This window comes from Megalobrama amblycephala, linkage group LG2 (assembly GCF_018812025.1).
Source record: "Megalobrama amblycephala isolate DHTTF-2021 linkage group LG2, ASM1881202v1, whole genome shotgun sequence".
NCBI lineage: Eukaryota > Metazoa > Chordata > Actinopteri > Cypriniformes > Xenocyprididae > Megalobrama > Megalobrama amblycephala.
In genome coordinates this window covers 30,905,731-30,926,957 of record NC_063045.1, presented here as the reverse complement: position 1 = coordinate 30,926,957, position 21,227 = coordinate 30,905,731, and the positions used below count along the sequence as shown (strand labels likewise).

General features: G+C 39.3%; 1 protein-coding gene across 3 annotated transcripts in view; it reads left to right on the top strand.

Moving 5' to 3' along the window:
• Positions 1-19,984, top strand: part of ptk7a (protein tyrosine kinase 7a) — a 41,368-nt gene extending 21,384 nt beyond the window's left edge. For 2 of the 3 annotated variants that reach the window (XM_048170119.1, XM_048170136.1), the window contains exons 2-20: positions 1,328-1,624; positions 2,091-2,193; positions 4,307-4,491; positions 4,620-4,767; positions 5,997-6,127; positions 7,048-7,314; positions 9,102-9,238; positions 10,434-10,569; positions 10,734-10,865; positions 12,080-12,229; positions 12,400-12,544; positions 12,694-12,821; positions 15,270-15,470; positions 15,556-15,705; positions 15,869-16,098; positions 18,115-18,195; positions 18,299-18,450; positions 18,628-18,806; positions 18,899-19,984. In XM_048170119.1, coding sequence (XP_048026076.1) covers positions 1,328-1,624; positions 2,091-2,193; positions 4,307-4,491; positions 4,620-4,767; positions 5,997-6,127; positions 7,048-7,314; positions 9,102-9,238; positions 10,434-10,569; positions 10,734-10,865; positions 12,080-12,229; positions 12,400-12,544; positions 12,694-12,821; positions 15,270-15,470; positions 15,556-15,705; positions 15,869-16,098; positions 18,115-18,195; positions 18,299-18,450; positions 18,628-18,806; positions 18,899-19,059 — 3,113 coding nt within the window. In that variant the 3' untranslated portion in view covers positions 19,060-19,984. The remainder of the gene's footprint in view (positions 1-1,327; positions 1,625-2,090; positions 2,194-4,306; positions 4,492-4,619; positions 4,768-5,996; positions 6,128-7,047; positions 7,315-9,101; positions 9,239-10,433; positions 10,570-10,733; positions 10,866-12,079; positions 12,230-12,399; positions 12,545-12,693; positions 12,822-15,269; positions 15,471-15,555; positions 15,706-15,868; positions 16,099-18,114; positions 18,196-18,298; positions 18,451-18,627; positions 18,807-18,898) is intronic. The other variant, XM_048170128.1, reaches the window with a different exon arrangement.
• Positions 19,985-21,227: the final 1,243 nt, after the last annotated feature.

The window sequence follows — 21,227 nt, the reverse complement described above, 5'->3', positions numbered from 1 at the left end:
GCAGTTTTGTCTCCATGTTTGTCTCTCAGTTCTGTCATCAAGGCTGGTCTGTTGTTGTCGTCTTCCAGTTGCGAAGTGATCATATGATAAGGCCTTGACGATTCAGGGAATAGATAAGGGCAAGACCCAATCGGGGAGCGAATGTGTGCAGCCATGCCTTCATTTTCAAAAGTCTGTTTTTTGTCCGTCTACACTGAAATGTCTACACCATATTTGAGGGTCGAAGACTCTGGAGTTGTGTGGACACCAGGTGTAACTGGTGAAAGCGTTTATATTTAAAACAAAAATGCACTAGTGTAAATGTAGCCTAAATTGTCCAGAGTTGTTACTGAGTTCACATCTGCCTCCCTGTCTCATTTGAAATGAACCAGGAACTGCTTCTGAACAACCATCTTTGTTGAGTGATTCTGTAATAATTTGTTTGGCTACTAAATATTTCGTTCAATTATATAGCTTGTCCTGCACCTGATCAGCCTGAAAGTAGCCAACTATTTTTTTTATAGGTTTATTTGTTGGTGGTAGGCCTGGGCAATATGTAAAATATATTAACAATATTTTTATTAAAAAAAAAATCTTAATATCCGATTACACCACATCTCCAATTTTCCCCCTACTAAAAATACATTTACCAACCTAATCCTGGAATTGACCTATCACACCCTACCAACCATATAGGAATGTACTGCAAAAGAACTTATTTGCCACCCACAACATTGTAGCATTGCCCAAGAAATCACCCAGAACACCTTAGCAAGCAACATTTCTTCATAAAAATTAAATGCTTATATTGTTTTGAAGTTAAATAAAGTAATCCAAATGAATTAATGTATAATGTAAAAGCCCACACTTTGTAATGGTGCATGGTGCGTACAGTTCATGACAGTTCATTATTCTTCAAAATGTCTTTTAGTAGTGTACAATCCACAGGAAATGAGAAACGAGGCCAGTGCCAATGGTTTTACTCAAATACATAATGCTTAAGATTATCGTTTGGGTCGGAGAGAATGGTCAGCAATTAAAAAGGTCCAGTGCTTGACTCATCTACCCCAGCTGGGCTTGTCTGTCTAAAGCACACCTGGGCTTCTGGCCTTGAAGTTCCAGCTGGATGAAAACAAAGAACAAATTGAGAGTCTGAGGGAGGGTGAGGGGGTGTTCTGCTTTTTCTCGAAGCTACATTCTTTCACCTGCGTTTCAGCATCTTTCTAATCAACATCACAAGTTGTCCGTCTGGACCTGTAAGCGTTGAGACTGATCTACTAGATTAGTTCTTTTGGCTCAGTACTGTTATCTTTGTTCATTCCTGTGATTTGTTTGCTTCTCTTCATAGTGATCCTTGTGCAGGCTGCCTCTTTCTATTTCACCAAGGAGCCCAAATCCCAGGATGCTCTGCACGGGCGCAGTGCCATGCTGCGGTGTGAAGTAAACGACCTTCAAGGTGTCATCTACACCTGGATGCACAACGGCGAGACTGTCACCAACTCGGAGCGACGATTTCTGGAAGGGGGCAACCTGAAATTCACTGCCATTGACAGAACATTGGACTCGGGAAACTTCCAGTGTTTTGCCTCAAAGAACACCACTGGTGAAGAAGAACGTACCGGCGAGGCCTCCTTCAATATCAAATGTGAGTGTAATGCCCATGCTTTGCTCAAAATATCCTTTCTTCCCGAGTGTTAACAAGTTAGTTAAACTCCATGTGTTTGCTGCCTCTTGGAAATGCTTTTCCTGGCGTGTAAAAAAACATGTGAACCATTGGCCCTTCCTAGCCAAGCCACTTCACCCCCTTTGCGACTGCAGCAAGCTAAACAACGCCCGCGTGAGAGAAGGTTATTTTGAGCCAGCAAGTGGAAGCCAGACAAAGCGCCCCTTTATGTCCAATGCCAAGATTAATTGGTTGAAATGCAGCGTCCGGCCACTTGTGTCAGATAACAAGTAAGGTCAACTGAATGGAGAGGCCTGTTTTTGCAGCGGGTGCAAAGCATGACCAGATGGTGTGAATGGGGGAGTTTGTTTTTGATAATGACTGCAGAGGCCATCTCAGCCATCTCTTGATCATCAAGCTGTTAGTTTTTAACATATCTTTCTTACAGGGTTGGAAAGTGGTGCGGTGAGTCTGAAGAGTCCAGAATCAGTGGCAGAGATTGCGAGCTCCTCACAAGTGGTACTACGGTGCAACATAGATGGACACCCAAGGTGAGCAATTGCATGTCTGATTCCTAGCCTTAGATCAGAAACATGCTGTCGAAGAGAGTGTATTTAGCTACACAAGCTCAAATTCGCATGTCATTGAGTTCTGCAGTTCATAATGCAGAGCAGGAACTCATTATGTTCTCATTGTAAATGTCCGGATATACTTCATTTTCTGCGCCCCTCTCTGTTTAGCACACAGTTGAGAGCACAAGTGTTCGTGCCAACAGTTCGTGATCCAACTTCATATCCAGAACACATCGTATTTTGTAAACATTTTCTGAATATTTCTGAATGTGCTTGTTAGCATGCTGTACGGCTAATGTAGCTAAAGTTACCATTGTTCCCGACTGTATTCAGAGATACCAGACCAAATGCACAAGGCAAATATCCTAGGCATAAAAGAAAAATTATATAAATTATAACCATAATTACACAAAGCGATACCAGTTTTATCTCCATTCAGTATATGTTCTCTGGCTCTGTAGGCATCCTATTACAGTTCCCACATGAGCAATTTATAGATGATCATCACGAAACATGCTAATCGATAAGTTGAATGAAGTTAACACCACAACAACTACAGAAATTCATCAACTAACCTTTTAGAAACATCCTGTTGCATTCTAAAAGTTGTAACTTCTTCCTGAGTCTCTCCATCAAATTCTGGTTCGAACATACAAGGCTGAACACTGCTACTGACATTTATTTTGCTGCGTGAGTATGCTGGAGTATCTAAAGCATGAACTCTAAAGGCTCCACCATCTTCTGGAAAGGGGGCCGGGAGCAGCAGTCCATTTGCATTTAAAGAGACACACACAACAACAGCATGTTTTTGCTCTCAAACAAATAGGGGCAAATTGGACATGCTATAATAAATTATCTGTGGGGTATTTTGAGCTGATACTTCAGACACATCTGGGGACATCATAGACTTATATTATCTTGTAAAAAGGGACATAATAGGTCACCTTTAAGGCTGGAGCTAAATGAGTGCTGAGCAACTCTGGCCCTCGAGATCAGGAGAGTTTATCTCCAATCCTAATCAAACACACCTAACAGTTCAAATCCTATTTTTGTGCATATCCAATTGGAATCCAATTGTATTTAGCATGTGTGAACGGCAAAAAAAAATCATATGAAATGTGAATGCTTTTTTTTTACAAATCTGTTTTGAGCTATGTTCATATGTGGTTTGAAATCCTTTTCAAATCTTATTTTGGAAATCCTTTTCAGTCTGACCACTCTAATCAGATTTCACATGGTTTATGTCACATTCTCATGCCAAGTAAAATGTAAACATGTCAGACATTGTTATAGGAAACGTGCTGAAAATCGCTGCAGAAACTTGTTTCAGACAAGCAGAAACCTACCAATGCAACGCCATTGCTATAGAAAACAATGCAGATATTCTGAAAAACGAACAAGCTCCACTGGACACACAGTGATACACTTTGTGGACAGTAGGGCTGCACGATTAATCGCATGCTATTCTCACGCGCATTTCGTCAGTAAAGCCGGTTCCCTGATTACCGCTAAATCGCCATCACCTGCTTTCAAATGAAGCGGCATTTAATAGACAGAGCCGTAGGTCACTGAAAAGCCACGCAATATCGCGTTCATATCGCAGATGAATCGCCTGCGATAATGAACGCGATATTGCGTGGCTTGTCCGTGAACTACGGCTCCGTCTATTAAAAGGCGCTCTGTTTAAAAACAGGTGATGGCGATTTAGCGGTAATCAGGGAACCGGCTTTACTGACGAAATGCGCGTGAGAATAGCATGCGATTAATCGTGCAGCCCTAGTGGACAGTCAATCATTTAGTTCTGATTCCAATTGGATTCACAAATAATTGGATTTGGACTGACTGTGTGAACATAGCCCAAGCCAACTGAGATCTTCAGGATGACTAGAACATTTCAGGCAGGTGAGTTTGATCAGGGTTGAAACTAAACTCTGCAGGAAAGTGGACCATGAGGGCTAGAGTTGCCCAGTTCTAAGTTAAACTGTGCAGGTTGGTAGCTCTCCAAGAGCAGGGTTGGCTACCCCTTATCTAGAGTAATTTCTCGTGAAGTTTTCTCAGCTATAAATAACCCTGCTCCTGTCTGAATATACAGGCCAACCAATCAGTGGTTCAGAGATGGAACATTATTAAAAGAGAAGAGCTACAAAATAAACAACAAAGACAGAACCCTTACGCTGCCGAATGCCAGTCCTGACGACAACGGACTCTACTACTGCTGTGCTAAAAACGCAGCGGGCCAAGTGTGCAGCAATGACAACTTCACTCTCAACATCATAGGTATGTGTGTTTCTCATTGTGTTTTGGATGAGTAAATGAACCACAGAATTTTTTTGTTTCTTGAGAATCTATCATTTTAAATTTTATGTTTCCATTACATAATGAATGGCATTGATTTCTCGCTGTAGATAAAAGTTTCCCTCAACCGGTGGTGAAGCCAGAAGATTTGGTAGTCCTGAAGAATGAGGAAGCAGTTTTCCACTGTCAGTTCACGGCCGAACCTCTGCCTACAGTTGAGTGGTACCATGAGAATGAGCTGGTGGCCAACAAGAGCCGGTACTATATTTTAATTCAGTTTGTGTGAAATTACAAGAATGTTTTGTACTATTTTATAAAGTTTGAAAAAGTTATATGTTCTTAAAATTCATGCAACTTTAGAAACATGTGAACTGTTTGAATTGTGTACTCAATTAGAACAGTTGGATTCTGGAAGTAAAAATCTGATCTAATTGATTAATAGGGAATGAATTAAATGCCTTTCAGTAACAAATTAATTTATGAATTCTTAACACTGCAGATTAGCTCACAAATTGTCTGAAAATAAATACACCACCCATTATAGCATTTGTCAGCCACTCTAAAGAAATCTTGTTGATGATGAGTATAATCAAAGACTATAGATATAGAAAGATGGTTCACACCTATTAGTTATGAATGGGAGAAACTGCAATGCGCAATATGACGGAATACGTCCCGCCTTATAAGTAAACGAGCCAATTGCTGATTGATAAAGTCATTGCATCGCTGCAGCCTCCATTAGAGGCTCTGGTACCCACAGAAACCTGAGACTCACACATAGGACTGCATATGCGCATAGGCTCGTCTTTGCCTGGAAAATCCAGCCTCACCACTGTACCAACGGATGAGTCTGGTCGGCCATTGAATCAATTCGATTTCTAGGGCGGAGCAAATCCGAGCAAACAGGAAGCGGAGTAAACCAATCAGAGAAGGGCGGATATGACGTTAGCAAAGTGACGAGAGTCAACAGCGAAAAGTAAATAATTAATGTGTTTTTGGTCATTTAAAACTGAATTTACGGCTGAATAGAACAAACTCTCGGGTCTCCAGTGCGTAATCTTTGATGATATATTGAAGGGACTTTCGCCGCACTAGAGTGACGCTGTTTGCGTCACTGAAATAAACGAATCTGATTGCACGGTACGGTTTGGAGTTGACTCGAATCGCGACGGAGGGCGGACTGACCAGAATGATATATCTTGTAGAAGATATATCAGTCTGGCCTTGCCAGGCAAGGCTCGTCTATCCTGAAAAATAAGCTTTTTTTAATGCTATTTGAGCATAAGAAACAACATTTATGGGACAGTTCATGTCAGATTTTGCTGCAGATTTGAAATATGTTATTTAATTGTGAGTAGTTTTTGAGATTTCAGGATTTCCACCATTCAAATAGATAGGACTTGGTCTTGGATACCTGAAATAGCTAAAAATATGGCCGTAATGAATGTATGAGTGCATTTCACCATTTTCCTCTGTTTTTCCTACAGTGTCTTTATTCTGAGCAATGGATCCCTCTTCATCACTCAGGTGAAGCAGCGAAACACAGGCCTGTATAAATGTGAGGCACGAGGACCCCGTGGCCCTCCTGTCTCGCTCGAGGCCTCGCTGCGACTTGCAGGTAACAAGCTCAGACCAGTTCATGTGCAGTTAGACATGCAAGTGATGTAGTGTACAGGCCTCTTCAGCCCATACAATCAAATTTCTGTAGTAGCTTGACATATCAGAGGGATTGTCCTTTGTTAATTAAAGGATTTTAAATGACATGCCATTGTTATTATTGTCATAATTTATTCAAAAACAAATTAATAAATATGATGACTTAATTATTTTTGACGTATATTTTTAATTGCTGAATTAAAATTCATTTTGATTTTCAAAAATGTCTGGGTTATAACTGATTAAATGAATGAAATTTGAAAAAAAGCTTCACTATGTAATATTTTTCCGCCAAATCAATGTTGTGTTAACATCAAGAAACAAAAACAACAGGAAGAGATATCATAGAGAGGACCCCTGAATACCTGTGTGACTAGTTTGATCTTCTTTATATGACAAAAACGTATTGGCGTTTATGAATTATTAATTCAAATTTAAACTTGTCTTCAGTGGTATTAAAGTTTTTAAAAACCTATTGGAATCAATATGAATACAAAAAGTAGGAGTCCACCAGAATATAGATGAATTGATGGAATTGGACCCAGAATTGATAAATTCCTTATGATTTGAACCTAATAATAATCCTGTTGTGTCTCATATATGTACAGTATAGAGGCCTGTTGTGGTTCTAGTAGCCCTCACATACTGGTGAACTCTGGGATCCTGATGCAGTAAATCTTCAGTGCGATTAACTGCGGCTTCAGTGATGAAGCTAATCTAATCCCTTTCTGTTTCCAGCACCTGCTTGAGTGCTTTTACAGGACTGAGCGGCTTACACAGCTCAGATGTCATTGTTTTCACTGAATAGGGGGCTGTTTAGAGTCCATGTTTTGCTCTCAAACTTCTCCATCTAACCTGTTTCTTGTCACCGTTTCCACTCAGAAATCGAGGACATGGTGCCTAAACAGTCAAAGGTGTTTACCGCAGACTCTTTGGAGCGGGTGACATGTCGACCGCCCCATGGGCACCCGGAGCCAGAGGTTTGGTGGGAATATGCGGGACAGCGAGTTCCAGCTGAGGGCAGAGTACACCAGGATGGACTGAACCTGATTTTCAGTCCCACTCGTGGCGAAGACTCAGGAACCTACACGTGTTTTGCACAAAACAAGGCTGGACAGAGGAAACACGAATTGACGGTCACTGTGGCCAGTAAGTCGGATGTGAAGTGCATGTCCCGTGGTACATAATTTAAACTGCGTTCTTCTGTTAGTGTACGCAAGGTGGTGACAGAGTTTCTTTCAAATGTCTGTTTTGTCTCTTTAAACTGATGCTGTGCTATTAAAGTTGTTGACCTGAAAGGAATGCATGTGCTAATACAACACTAAGGCCCCTGTTTACACCTGATATTAAGATTCGTTTTGGTCGATCGGAACACAAATGTATGACGCTAAATACAGGTGTGAAAAGGTCTAAAACATTTTGAGCTTGTCCACTTTTGACCACTTTCAGAGGTAGTCGAAAATGTCTTTGATTGCTTTCAAGGAGTAGTTTCGTGTTTTCATTTGGTCTAATGTGTTCAAAAAAGGCTGCCTACTCTCCAACTACTGACCTAATGCGTAAACATTATGGGAAGCACACTAGCTAGACAGGATTTAAACTTTTGGCTGAAGACTCAAATTTGGTTTGAAGACAAAAAACATACCAAGTTGCCCCATGTATCATCACCTTCAAGTTTCATTTCCCCTTTTGTTATATTCAGGTATGATTCAGACACGCATTGACTTCTCTCCCCGTTCCTGGTTTCTTACACGCACTCACAGCATTCGGCGTGATCTTGCGGCTGAAAGAGCCAAAACGAAAGCCGATGCTCTCCGTATGTTTTTCCATCATCTCTGGTCATGTTCATAATTAAATTGCGCAAGCATATTTTGTCCATTAGATTCAAAAGATCTGAAAAAATCCATACATTTAAGCGCCCATAGACCCTCCCCTCAAAGAAATCAGGACAGAAGTGGTTGAAAGTGGACAAAAGAAATGGATTGAAAGATCAGGTATAAATGGGAATGTGTCTCCCTCGTCTGCTTGTGATCTGGTTGACCAAAATGCATCTTAATACCAGGTGGTAAACACGGCCTGCAACACACACCTGACACATTTCAGCACGCAACATGGCAAAAAAATGAGCTTGTGTTGCTTGAAGAATTTAATTTGCGCATTTCAGAAGCATATTTTTTTGGGCCTTACTGTCCTCTACTGAATATCTCACATTCCAACAAATTTTCTTCACTATGACCAATACTACCTTATGAAATAAAGTCCTGTTGGTGATTTTCGACACCAAGACAAGAAAGTCTGTTAGCGTGACACAATAGGACCTTTCAGGACTTTAAATAAATTACTATTCTCATTTGAAAAACTTCCCTTAGAGACTCGTCAGCTGAAGTAACCAGATTTACCTTTTTTAGTGGACTTGAATGATTGGATATAAGTTTATTCAGACAGGTTGGTAAGTGATTTTTATTGCATCTGTCTGAGCAGACTAAAGACCGTTTACACCATGAATGATAACTATAATAATAACTATATTAGCATCCAAGCCAATCGTTCTGTTTATTATAAGCGTGTGCTGCAGTTTGATTGGCTGTCAATTTTTTTTATCGTTCATCACTTTAAAAATTTTATCTGAAACTAATTCCAACTATATCATTGTGGTGTGGACTCTGCTACACGTTTAAATTTAAATTTAGAATGATTTTTAAAATGTTATCATTATAGTCTGCACCGCACTTTCCATTGGGTGCAAGTAAACAAACTTGTTCTGCACTATCCAGTCAGTCACATTTGCTGTGCAGTTCAGTGTAGAGCAGTTTCATCTTATTTTTGTTCCAAGAAGAAAAAAATGGAATATTCCTTTACCAGATTACTGCTGAAATACTGTGACGTGATGATGTTTAAACTCTTGTCCATGATCCTGAACATCTGCTTTGCATGTACAGCCAAACCGGAGTGGATCCAGAAACCCGTGGACAGTCAGCTGGAGGAGGGGCGCGCCGGGTACCTGCACTGCCATACACGTGCCACACCTGAACCCGAGGTCACGTGGTATCGGAACATGCAGCCAATCACGGCAGAGGTGAGTGGGACAGTGATGTCATGCTGCTATCATATTTGTAATGCAATCCATAACAGTGTCCTGAGGCCAGTGAATCCTTTTGATGTCTCTGAAAAGGAAGATGTGGTGTTTTTTTTTCTACTTGGGAAAGATGATACTCTGCTGCACAGCAAATATTAAACCTCATGTCGTGTCATGGGTATTGGCCTGGAGAGGATTTTCTTTTTCCTGAAATGTTATCGCATTGGACTAAAACTTACTGACTTTGGTTACACAGGGTATAACAATTTTTGACCATTTTTGTCTTTGTGGGGGGGGTTTACTTCTTGTTACATTTGTGATGTTCCTGGTCAAAAATGACTGGCCTACAAAAAATTGCTTATGAATCTGTCATTATTCTATGTTATTACCAATTACTGGATTCAGTCTTTTTGTGAACTAGGACAGGCTTTGTATTGGGGGCGAAGCACTGAAGGTGCATAGGCACCTACCTATTGTAACCAGGTCATCTTCAGACCATGCCCACAAAAATGATGGACTAATCAAGTTGATTAGTTGAACCATTCTCGAATAATGCACAAACAAATTTGACAAAGAGCACAGTGCTTTATCGTATTCAGACCAAACTTGTGTGTTATGACAGCCATGACCTGAAGATACCTGCACAGTTTTGGCATAGTGCCACCTAGAGGTAAGGAGATGTGAAAAATATCATATCGCCCATTTTGGGCATCTGCCATTTAGAATTATTGTCGTCAAATGCTATGTTTTACGAACGCATTGGCGAATTGTTACGAAACTCGGTAAGTGTGGTTGGCATCATGCCCCGAAGGTACTCAATTTTTTGAAACGGTGCCACTTTGTGGTAAAAATTATAATGACATTTCAAAAATGCAAATAGCTTTTTATTAGTTTTGCCTGTTTTATCGAAACTGGTCTTAATAGATTCCTTGGGTCATGCTGAGTACTTAATTTTGCCATAGTCGGCCAAACGTCCTGTCCGCCATTTTGACCTTGACCTTGAGTTTAAACAAATTGAATCCATTGTTTGGCAATAACATGACACAATGAAAGCAATTTTTCATAGGCCGGTCATTTTTGACTGGAAACACCAAATTAGGTAAAGGATTTTCAACAGCACAAAAATGCAGTCATCATGTAGTGTTTTTATTTGAATGCGCTAAACACACACACACTCTCGTTGTGTTTTGGAAAGGACATTCGCTTCAAGCTCTTCTCCAATGGAACTTTGCGTATAAATAACGTGGAGGTGTATGATGGCCATCTGTACAGCTGTGAGAGCAGAACGGAGGCGGGAAAACTTAATGCTCAGGCGCGGGTCTATGTGCTCGGTAAGGAACATTTGTTATGTGCTGTTGGTTGTTTTGTAGTGGGTTGATGCCATTTGTCTGGATGTCATGGCGGCTGATATTATGCCTCTATATAAAAGCCACTGGGGGCTGTGCTTTGCAGAGCACTTCTCACCAAGTGTTTGCTGTTACGATATCTGTTTCAGAGCGTCTGAAGTTCACACCGACACCACAGGCCTACCAGTGCCTGGAGCTCAATAAGGAAGGAAATCTGCAGTGTTCTGCCAAGGGCCGGCAGATTCCCACCATCCGCTGGATCAGAACAGGTCTGCAGAGAAGTAAAGTTGCATACTTTACTACCGTTGTGAAATGTTACCCCAACAGCTGCCAAAATTAATGTGAAATAAAACCTAATGTGAAATAAAACCTAAACCTTTAAGGGTTAGTTCACCCAAAAATTAAATATCTGTCATTAATTGCTCGCTTCATGTCATTCCAAACCCGTAAGACTTTTGATCCTCTTGGGAACACAAATTAACATATATGTGATGAAATCCAAGAGGTTTTTTAATTAAAAAAAAGCAACGAAAATGAACATATTCAAGGTCCAGAGTTGTAGTAAAGACATGGTTAAAATAGTCAACGTGACTACAGTGGTTCAAACTTAATGTTATGAAGTGATGAGAATACTTTTTGTGCACCAAAACAAAACAAAAATAACGACTTTATTCAACCATTTTTCCTCTTTTTCCTCTTGTTTTTGCACACAAAAAGTATTCTCGTCGCTTCATAAGATTAAGTTTGAACTACTGTTGTCACGTTGACTATTTTAATAATGCCTTTACTACTTCTTTGGACATTGAATGTGGTCATTTTGTTGCTTTTTATGGGAGATTTGGATTTCATCAAAAAGATGTTAATTTGTGTTCCGAAGATGAACAAAGGTCTTACGGGTTTGGAATGACATGAGGGTGAGTAATGAATTAACTAACCCTTTAATATCCTAATATTTATATACAGACGATCCAAAACAAATTCTGTCAAACAAGTCATGATTTTTAAGCTGAACATTTAAAAAAACTAAAATTATTTAAACAATTCTGACACTTTGTGATTCGTAACAATTGGGTGAAACATGTTCATAGCGTAACCACAAATGCAGTTCATCACATTAACTATAAGCCACATGAAGCCAATGTATTTGTTACACAACCTTAATCTCAAGGCTAAACTATATGTTTAGTTTATGTGCATGTAAACTCCAAATAACCTTTTAAAAAGAACTTTTTTTAATCTCTTAAAGAGTAACTTTTTAGCAAACTTTTGCAGGTCCAGTGATTATTTTCATCTGAAGCTGAAACTTAAATCATATCTGATTTAGCAGCAAGAAATCCTTTTCTCGGCATTCAGTCAGCTTTATGTATTTGTCATATAAATATAGTGACAGTTGACTTGAATCTAAGAAATTGTGCATCCTTGAAATTGAAAACAACTGGTGATGAAAAAGTTGATTCTGATTTAGATGTGTCTGTGTCTCTGGCACCCCTTGCAGATGGCAGTGATATCTCAGTGTGGGTGGAGCAGCAGAGGGGCACACTGCACTTCACTACAGTCACAAGGGCCGACGCGGGCAACTACACTTGCCTGGCCTCCAATGATCAGCAGGGAGAGATCAGAGCCGTCGTCCAGCTCACAGTCGCAGGTACAGAGGATGGAAGCTTGGGTTCACATGACTTATATAAACCACAGCCAGCTCTGATGTTGAAATGAACTAATTAATGTATTTCTTTTTTCCTTGAAAACATCCCTTGACCTCCATGTTTTTATCTCCTTTTTGTTTCCATTTGCTCTAACTCCTTTCGCATTCATTAGTTTATGTGGCATTTAAGCTCAAGCCAGAGAATACCACAGTATATCAGGGGCACACTGCAGTACTTCACTGTCAGGCCACTGGAGACCCTCCTCCCTTTATCCAGTGGAAGAAAAAAGACAAGTTTCTGGAGGCAGACAAGAGCAGGTAAATCACAAACATTGTCAAAATTTTGTCTTTCCTGAGTTCAAACTTAAGCAGGATCATTTGAATATGTCAGATTTGACGAATTTGAAAATTTCTTAAGCCACTGAATCTTCTTGATTACTATGAATCTTCTTGATCACACAATTCAGATTCCAGAAGATGCCCAATGGCTCTCTGGTCATTCATGATGTCAGCACAGAGGATACGGGAAGCTACACTTGCATTGCAGGAAACAGCTGTAACATTGCACACACTTCGGCAGAGCTCTACGTTGTGGGTGAGTCCGACACCCTCCACATTCTTCAATAATTATGAACCAATTATGAGCCATCAAATCTGTTTGTTTGGTTATTTTCTAGATGAGTGTCCATTGCAGTTCCTAAAGTTGGAATGGTTTTAAAATTTGGCACAGGGTCTCAACACCTGTCATGCCAAATTTGAGGTTTATTTCAAACCCTCTGGCATCACCAACTGTTTTAATTTACATGTGCATTTAGGGCCAGATTTACTAAATGGGGCAAATTAGCGTGAGAGCACAGTTCCACAAATGCACCGATGGGAGTGGCAAGTTTTGCACATGGATCTACTGCTGACACGCAAATTAAAGAACACAGACGCAGTCAAATCATGACCAACGCAATCTAACAAGAGCAGTGCAAATTAGCGTTGGGTTGCAAATAAGCAGAGCTGATGCTCATCAGAGGCGGGTCGATCAACATATATCTATATATTGATCGACCCGCCCCTGATGAGCATCAGCTAATTTGCACTGCTCTAATATATTTTCTCACTTCTACCACACGCTCTTCTCTGCAGTGTCTCCTCCTAGCAGCAACAATTGCAGCCATGTCACAAAATGGGTTAAGACTAGCTCTTTTTCTGCGTTAAATAATGGCGCAAATACCAGTAAATTGACTGGATTTGAGCTGTTAGTAAATCTGGACCTTAATGCACATTTTTAAAAGTCTTGTTGTGAACTATTCATCAGTTTGTGTTAATCCAAAGAAATAGAAATAGAATGTTTGTATTTTTATCAAAATGCAATGATTTGCTTGGACAAATTTTTCCAACATCACCAAGCACTTATTCTTCAACCCCTTTCATCTAACCACCTGGTTATATTTTGGTATATAACACCCACTTCATTCACATTATTCACTCAATTCCTTATGAATAAAATGCTTTTTTTTTTCATAATTAAATTCGGTTTCTTTAATATGTGAAAAATGCAAACCCTATATTTTAACCCTACTTTTCAAACTTCTATGGCATTCTTTGGATATTCCCCATATAAACTTCAGATTATGTTGAGGCTATCCTTGTCAAAAGTAATTAAAAGCTGTTTTTAAGTTACCCAAGTAGTTCCAGAACAGGGCCACATTACCAAAAATCCCACAAAATTATATGCTTGAATGTTTGATATGTTACACTCATAACTGAATTAAATGATCTTGAATGCCAACTTTCAAGGTCGGCCAAATTGTCTACCGTTTTGAATTTTGTCAAAAATGTACTTTTTGGAACTTGTTCAGTAAACTCAGTGGTTAAATCTTATTTAAAAATCTTGGTTATTTCAATCTGTTTTTCTGTAACACTCCAGCAAATTTGACTGTGGAGATACCAAACAGAATATAAAGTGCAGTCATTTAGCAAATTTTCATGGACAAAAAAGGTCTGTTGTCTATTGTTAATAGTGTAGTGTATGAAGCACAGCTCACACAGAAGTCACTTTAAAATCAAACAGCTTTCTACTGGGCAAATCTGTGTGACCAACTAGAACTAGTTGCAAAATCCGTGAGTAAGACAATTATTGAAATGACTGGGATTTCGGCTACTAGTCGCGCTCTTGCAAACTATTCAAACTCAAATTTTCAGGAAAAATGTTTTTAAGTAAAGACTGAAAGAGTTGTCTCAAGCTTAATGGTGGTGACGTTGAAATGATGTGATGTGGTGTAGTTCATTTTTGGTCCAACTTTGACTTTTTATTTTTGGCGATTTGTATTATTTTATGCAGTATTCCAAATACAAATAGACAAAAACACGTCATCACTGCAGCACTCTATGGGACCATGTCCTGCTAGTTAAACATGCCAAATAACGGTTATATTTGCTCTAATCCTTTAAAAACCAGTTAGAATTCTTGTTCTGCGGTCTCCCCCAAACCATTCCCCCCCGTCCCCTCCTTTTTTTTCGTATTTAACCAAGTTTAGCACTCTATGCTTCTTTGAAACTTGATAAATACTGAAAAAAGTTTCAAATGGACAGGCACTTTGAAAGTTCACACTTAACTCATTTTGGTCTCCGACGTACCAACTCAATTTCCAGATTAAGTTGAATTACAAATGCTTTAAGTCTAGTGGCGGTGGTGACTTCAGAGAAAGGAGAGGCACATGAAATTGTTTTTTGTGTGTTTTTGTGAGAGTTCAGGACTGTTAGATCATAATTGAATGTTCATGCCAGTGTGTCACTTGATTCCTATAAAGAGACTATTTAAGTTGCGATCAAAAGGGATTCCGGAATGAAACTGCTTCTCTATCTAAAAACCTGGTGTTTAATGTATGTGTTTTGTGTGTGTGTGTGTGTGTGTGTGTGTGTGTGTGTGTGTGTGTGTGTGTGTGTGTGTGTGTGTGTGTGTGTGTGTGTGTGTGTGTGTGTGTGTGTGTGTGTGTGTGTGTGTGTGTGTGTGTGTGTGTGTGTGTGTGTGTGTGTGTGTGGTTATCTACAGAAAAACCAGTGCAGCACTCATTAGCAGATGATGAAAAGACCCCTTACAAAATGATTCAGACTATTGGTCTGTCGGTGGGGGCGGCAGTCGCTTACATCATCATCGTGCTGGGTCTCATGTTTTACTGCAAGCAGAGACGCAATGCTAAGAGACTCCAAAAGGGACAGGATGGAGATGAGCAAGAGGTGGAATGTCTCAACGGTGTGTGGTGTTACCTTTTGTTAGCATGCAATTATATGACTAAATACATTCAGTTCTCTGATACAGTTCTCTGATCAACCCATAGGGGACGTACAACAAAATGGCCACACCACAGCAGAGATCCAGGAGGAGGTGGCGCTTACCAACATGGCTGCCACCGGAAACAACAAACGCCACAGCAGTCATGACAAGCTCCATTTCCCCCGAAACAACCTGCACACCATCACGACACTGGGTAAAATAATAAACAATTCCCAAACCAAAGACCTACATCTTGAATGTCAGATCACACGTGTTTAGCCAAACTAGGGCACATTTGCATTTACCCTACGGTATGCATTGTGGTCACGTGCCTTTTTTGCAGAAAAGGATTCAATCTACATTTTCTCCTCATGTAGGTAAAGGAGAGTTTGGTGAAGTGCTGCTGGCTAAAGCAAAGGCCAGTGAAGACGAGGAGGAGACCGTTGTGCTGGTAAAGAGTCTACAAGCACGTGACGAGCAAATGCAGATGGATTTCCGTCGCGAATGTGACATGTTTGCTAAGCTCAGCCACGCTAACATCGCTCGTCTGCTGGGCATCTGCAGAGAAGTGGAGCCGCACTACATGATCCTGGAGTACAGTGACATGGTAACATGAGCTCATTACTTAATTTCTGTCTATTTGTCTTTGCCTTTACACTTCATCCCTTCATCACTATATCCATCCAACCTACCTGTCTGTCTGTCATTGTTACACTATCTATCTGTCTGTCTTTTGTCTGTCCATCTGTCTGTCAATTTTTGTATATTTGTCTGTCTGTCTCTATTTCTTGTCTCTATTTTTTGTCTGTCTATTTTTTATCTGTCTATCTGTCTGTCTGTCTCTATTTTTGTCTGTCTGTGTGTCTCTATTTTTTGTCTATTTGTCTGTCTGTCTCTATTTTTGTCTGTCTGTCTGTCTGTCTCTATTTGTTGTCTATCTCTATTTTTTGTCTGTCTGTTTTTTGTCTATTTGTCTGTCTGTCTCTATTTTTTGTCTGTCTATTGTTTTATCTGTCTCTGTCTATGTATCTGTCTGTCTCTATTTTTTGTCTATTTGTCTGTCTGTCTGTTTTTTGTCTGTCTCTATTTTTGTCTGTCTGTCTGTCTGTCTGTCTGTCTGTCTCTATTTGTTGTCTATCTCTATTTTTTGTCTGTCTGTCTATCTGTCTATTTGTCTGTCTATTTTTTGTCTATTTGTCTGTCTGTCTGTCTATTTTTTGTCTGTCTATTTTTTGTCTGTCTGTGTCTGTCTCTATTTTTTGTCTGTCTATCTGTCTATTTTTTTGTCTGTCTATGTATCTATCTGTCTCTATTTTTTGTCTATTTGTCTGTCTGTCTGTCTATTTTTTTTTTGTCTGTCTATCTGTCTATTTTTTGTCTGTCTGTCTATCTGTCTATTTTTTGTCTGTCTGTCTATTTTTTGTTTGTCTATCTGTATGTCTGTCTCTATTTTTTGTCTGTTTGTCTGTCTGTCTGTTTTTTGTCTGTCTCTATTTTTGTCTGTCTGTCTGTCTGTCTCTATTTGTTGTATATCTCTATTTTTTGTCTGTCTGTCTATCTGTCTATTTGTCTGTCTATTTTTTGTCTATTTGTCTGTCTGTCTGTCTATTTTTTGTCTGTCTATTTTTTGTCTGTCTGTGTCTGTCTCTATTTTTTGTCTGTCTATCTGTCTATTTTTTTGTCTGTCTATGTATCTATCTGTCTCTATTTTTTGTCTATTTGTCTGTCTGTCTGTCTATTTTTTTTTTGTCTGTCTATCTGTCTATTTTTTGTCTGTCTGTCTATCTGTCTATTTTTTGTCTGTCTGTCTATTTTTTGTTTGTCTATCTGTATGTCTGTCTCTATTTTTTGTCTGTTTGTCTGTCTGTCTGTTTTTTGTCTGTCTCTATTTTTTGTCTATCTGTCTGTATTTTAATCTATTTTTTGTCTTTGTCTATTTTGTCTCGTCTATCTATCTGTCTGTGTCTCTGTTTTTTGTCTGTCCGTCTGTCTATTTTTGTCTATTTGTCTGTCTTTCTGTCTCTATTTTTCATCTGTCTGTCTATATGTCTCTTTATGTGTCTGTCTGTCTGTCTCTTTTTTTCTCTCTCTATCTGTCTCTTTTTTGTCTGTGTGTCTGTCTGTCTGTCTCTATTTTTTGTCTGTTTTTTTCTCTATTTTTGTCCTATCTATCTATCTTTCTATCTATCTATCTATCTATCTATCTATCTATCTATCTATCTATCTATCTATCTATCTATCTATCTATCTATCTATCTATCTATCTGTATATCTCTGTATGTCCTATTTTCTATCTATCTATCTATCTATCTATCTATCTATCTATCTATCTATCTATCTATCTATCTATCTATCTATCTATCTATCTATCTATCTATCTATCTATCTGTCTGTCTGTCTGTCTGTCTGTCTGTCTGTCTGTCTGTCTGTCTGTCTGTCTGTCTGTCTGTCTGTCTGTCTGTCTGTCTGTCTGTCTGTCTGTCTGTCTGTCTGTCTGTCTGTCTGTCTGTCTGTCTGTCTGTCTGTCTGTCTGTCTGTCTATCTGTTTGTGTCTATATCTGTCTATAGCTGTCTATTTTTGTCTCCCCTGGTCTTGTTTCATTTTGCTGTGTGTTATTTTCAGGGTGATCTGAAGCAGTACCTGAGAGTGTCTAAGAGCAAAGATGAGAAAGTCAAAGTCCAGCCGCTCAGCACCAAACAAAAGGTAATTACTAACTGTCTGTAGTCTCTCATATAAACACACACGCACACGCACACGCACACACACCAGGACAAAACACACTCACTCTCTGCCTTTTTGCTCGCAGGTGTCGGTGTGTCTGCAGATCGCTCGAGGGATGGAACACCTATCCAATCAGCGCTTCGTCCACAGAGACCTGGCTGCACGCAACTGTCTCATCTCTTCCAAACGACAGATTAAAGTGTCTGCTCTGGGTCTTAGCAAAGACGTCTACAACAGGTATAATTAAATACAAACAGAGCAACGTTTAGAACTTTGTTTTATTAAACGAGCAAAAAGCCTTCTGTAATTATTATTCATGTCATATTCATATTATTTCATGCACACTGCTCCCCCTTGTGGTGACAAAGTTGTCATTGTTTTTTTCCTTTTGCGTTTATGTCTGTTTCCACACAGTGAGTACTACCACTATCGCCAATCCTGGATTCCTCTGCGTTGGCTCCCATCCGAAGCCGTCTTTGAGGATGATTTCTCCACCAAGACGGATGTGTGGTCATTTGGAGTGCTCATGTGGGAGGTGTTCAACTTTGGGGAGCTGCCGTACGCTGACCTATCTGATGACAAAGTTCTAGAAGGTACATGATAGCCTCACAAAAAAGTGAGATGGGTTACATATTGGCTTATGGTTATGTTTTGTTTCTGACTGTCTTTATTTGTGTCTCTATAGCTCTGCAGGAAGGGAAGCTGAAGTTGTCTCCTCCTCAGGGGTGTCCATCTCGGGTGTTCAAGCTGATGGTGCGCTGTTGGGCCGCCAGCCCCAAAGACAGACTGTCTTTCAGCGACATCACCACCGCCCTCAGTGAGCTACCCTCTGAAAGTAAAGTTTGAGAGAATTGGATCGTCCTTCAAGCCATGATGTAAAAACTGTCCACCCCAAAAATTCCGATTCAAGTGTCTTGTCTCGAGGAAAAAAAAAAAAGACTTGTTTTATTTTCAACCATCTCTTCCTTTTTTTATATATATATATATATATATATATATATATATATATATATATATATATATATATATATATATATATATATATATATATATTATTTAATAAAATGTTTTAGAAGGTTCCTCAAACATTTGGTTCTTAATGGGGTTTGTACAAAAAGCTGCCCTATCACTTCTCAGTTTGAGTTTGCACACTCAAAACGAAGAAATGTAGTAAAATAGTGCGTTTGTAATACCAAACCATGCACTGACCAATTTTTTTATTTTGGAAGGATTGTCTCGGGAGCCTCTTAATTTATTTAAAAGGTCCTGTTTGTTCAATGTACAGAAAGGTACTGTTTATATGACTTTTTTATGATGTTGATGAGTTAAGCCTTTTTATATTATTCAGAAGTACTCAGAAACAACTGTTGAGAAAACCATGTTTATAAGATGACTTTGTCATTAAGATCAAATTTCAAGTGCCTGTAAAATGAAGGATGTCTTGATTTTAGTATGCTGTATGTTATGACTTGGAAATGCCTTGAATGTTTTTTTTTTATATATATATATATAAACATTTATAGTGTTTTATTGCTTAGTAAGAGTTCAGTGTTTTATCTTGTAATTGCTACCCACACGTTACATATCAGTTTCTATAAAAATCCAGAGGTGGTATTGACTCTGGGGAAAAAAAAAAAGTGAACAAAGATTTCTGTCGCATACTCTGCTGTTGCAATAAAACTTCACTTTTAACAAAGCTTGATTTCATGTTATGTAAATGTTTTTTTGTTTTTACCAAATGTAACAATTAAAATTTAAAGGGGGCCTTTTACAAAGTCTTGAATTTGTTTTTGGGCTCTACTAGAATAGGTTTTCATGCTTGAATATTCAACAAATACATTATTCTTCCCATATTTTTCCCACATTGTTGCAGCTCCTCTCTTCCCAGTAGTGATGGACGATTTCGAAACACTGCTTTATGAAGCTTCGAAACCTTTACAGATCTTTTGTTTTGTTAGCATGTGTCATACTGCCAAAGTCACATGATTTCAGTAAACGAGGATTCGTTTCGTCATAACTGTTTCAAAATGTTGCGAAATTTCAATGGTTCACCACTGGGGGGAGGCATCTCTGTGAATCTATGAATCATGCAGATTCACTGAGATCCCCCCCAGTGGTGAGGTGAACCATTGAATAATTGTCTATGGTTTTTACCTGATCTCCGATTAGTTTTGTAAATTTGTAGAGGTTTTAATGAGACATTAGTATAATCAAAAGGAATAATAGTTGTTAATAGTCTCTTTTTGACCTGTCTAGCTGAGAGCAGTTGGTTCAATTGATTCGAACCTTTGAAAAGCTTTGTTCCTCCCATCACCACTTCCCAGTCTCAGTAACGCTCTGTTTTGTTTGTCTCTATGAAGCCCTTCCTTCCAAAAAGCATAGCGTGCTCTAATTGGTTGGCTGGGCCAGTGTGTTGTGATTGGTCAAGCATGTTTGGGAAATGTCCCACCCCTTACCATAACGGCGAGTTTCAACCATAGGCTGTAAAAAAGATGGACGACACACCTTTATTCTCCTCCGTTGTACAAAAGTGTAAAAAAAAGTATACATATGTCCATATATGGCGCTGACATCTTGGAGCCCGAGTCTGCGCGGTAGTGAGCCGCAGGAACAAGGCCACGCCCACACTCCAGAAGAATTGGTTAGTACGGTTTAAAGGAGAACTACTGTACAACAAATGTAAAAATTCAAGTTGAAGCTCCAATCTCCTCCCAAAGATCCCGAAAAAAGTCTGTTGGTGCCTCAGAGATGCTGTCAATCATGATGTCACACATTTTATAGCATTAAATAACTAAAACTAAACGTATTTAAAAAAAACTAACAATTAAGCTTACATCAGTGTGATAAACGGTATGTTCCAAACGGGATATATCGCCCTCCGAAGAGCACTGTGAAAACAATCATGGCCACCATATTGAAGGGTCATTCCAAAACAGTGCTCAAAACTGGCCACTTCAAAGGGCCCTTCGGAATTAAGGATTTCGAAGGGTACAACTGATGGACACTTCGGACCC